Source organism: Octopus bimaculoides, chromosome 29, assembly GCF_001194135.2.
Source record: "Octopus bimaculoides isolate UCB-OBI-ISO-001 chromosome 29, ASM119413v2, whole genome shotgun sequence".
Classification (NCBI taxonomy): domain Eukaryota; kingdom Metazoa; phylum Mollusca; class Cephalopoda; order Octopoda; family Octopodidae; genus Octopus; species Octopus bimaculoides.
The window spans coordinates 2,660,262-2,661,079 of NC_069009.1; the positions used below are offsets into that span (position 1 = coordinate 2,660,262).

Genomic DNA, 818 nt, shown 5'->3' on the forward strand with positions numbered 1-818 from the left:
GCTGTTCCGTTGATCGGATCAACTGGAACCCTCGTCATCGTAAGCGACGGAGTGCCAACAACATTTGTGAAAGAGGACAACAAACACCGACACATAACAAGCATCTCAAGTCATATACATTATTTTATTATTATTCTTAAATTAGTTGTGGTCTAAGGGATCAGGCCACATCCAGGTTATAGCTCTTGGATACTCCATCTACTGCTACATTTTATGCTACTGTTTGGGCCTAATTAAGGGATTACCATATTGTTATGAGGGACAGAACCACTGTGTGGTATGGAAAATATCCTGTTACATACAGCCAAAAATAAGTACTATGAAGATACGCTATCATGTATGTCTGTCTCTTTCACTTTTCATTATTCTTTTGCTTTTTCTCCCCTTACCCCTTCTCCTCTCCCCACCCTCTCTCCACTGCTCCTCCTCTCCTGTCTTCTAGCCCCTCTCCCCTCCCTATTTGTCTACATCTTTCTCCCCCCCTCGCTCTCTCTCTCTCTCTCTCTTTCCTCTTTCCCTTCATTGTTCTACAAAACCTCAATATAAAACTTCCTTATTGCTCTTTCTCAGATCCAGTTCTGGAAGCGCAACAAGAAAAAGAGCACATTCCAAGACTATACCTTCTACATTGACGATATAGAAGACAAAAACAAAGCCCGCAAAAAGCGGAGTGTCAGTGGGGGCCAGGTGACCCTCCAGCTGAAGAACGTCTACCCTTACTCTGATATTGAGGCTCAGGTACTTGTCATCAATTCCTACTATGTAGGACCACCAAGTGATGTCTTTAGTTTCAAGACAGAAGAAGGAGGTAAGAGATC

The 818-nt window shown here is 43.0% G+C and overlaps 1 protein-coding gene across 1 annotated transcript in view; it reads left to right on the forward strand.

Annotated features, from left to right (window-relative positions):
* Positions 1–818, forward strand: part of LOC106873413 (neuroglian) — a 72,055-nt gene that overhangs the window by 40,671 nt on the left and 30,566 nt on the right. Inside the window, exon 16 of the mRNA XM_052977832.1 lies at positions 571–808. Coding sequence (XP_052833792.1) covers positions 571–808 — 238 coding nt within the window. The remainder of the gene's footprint in view (positions 1–570; positions 809–818) is intronic.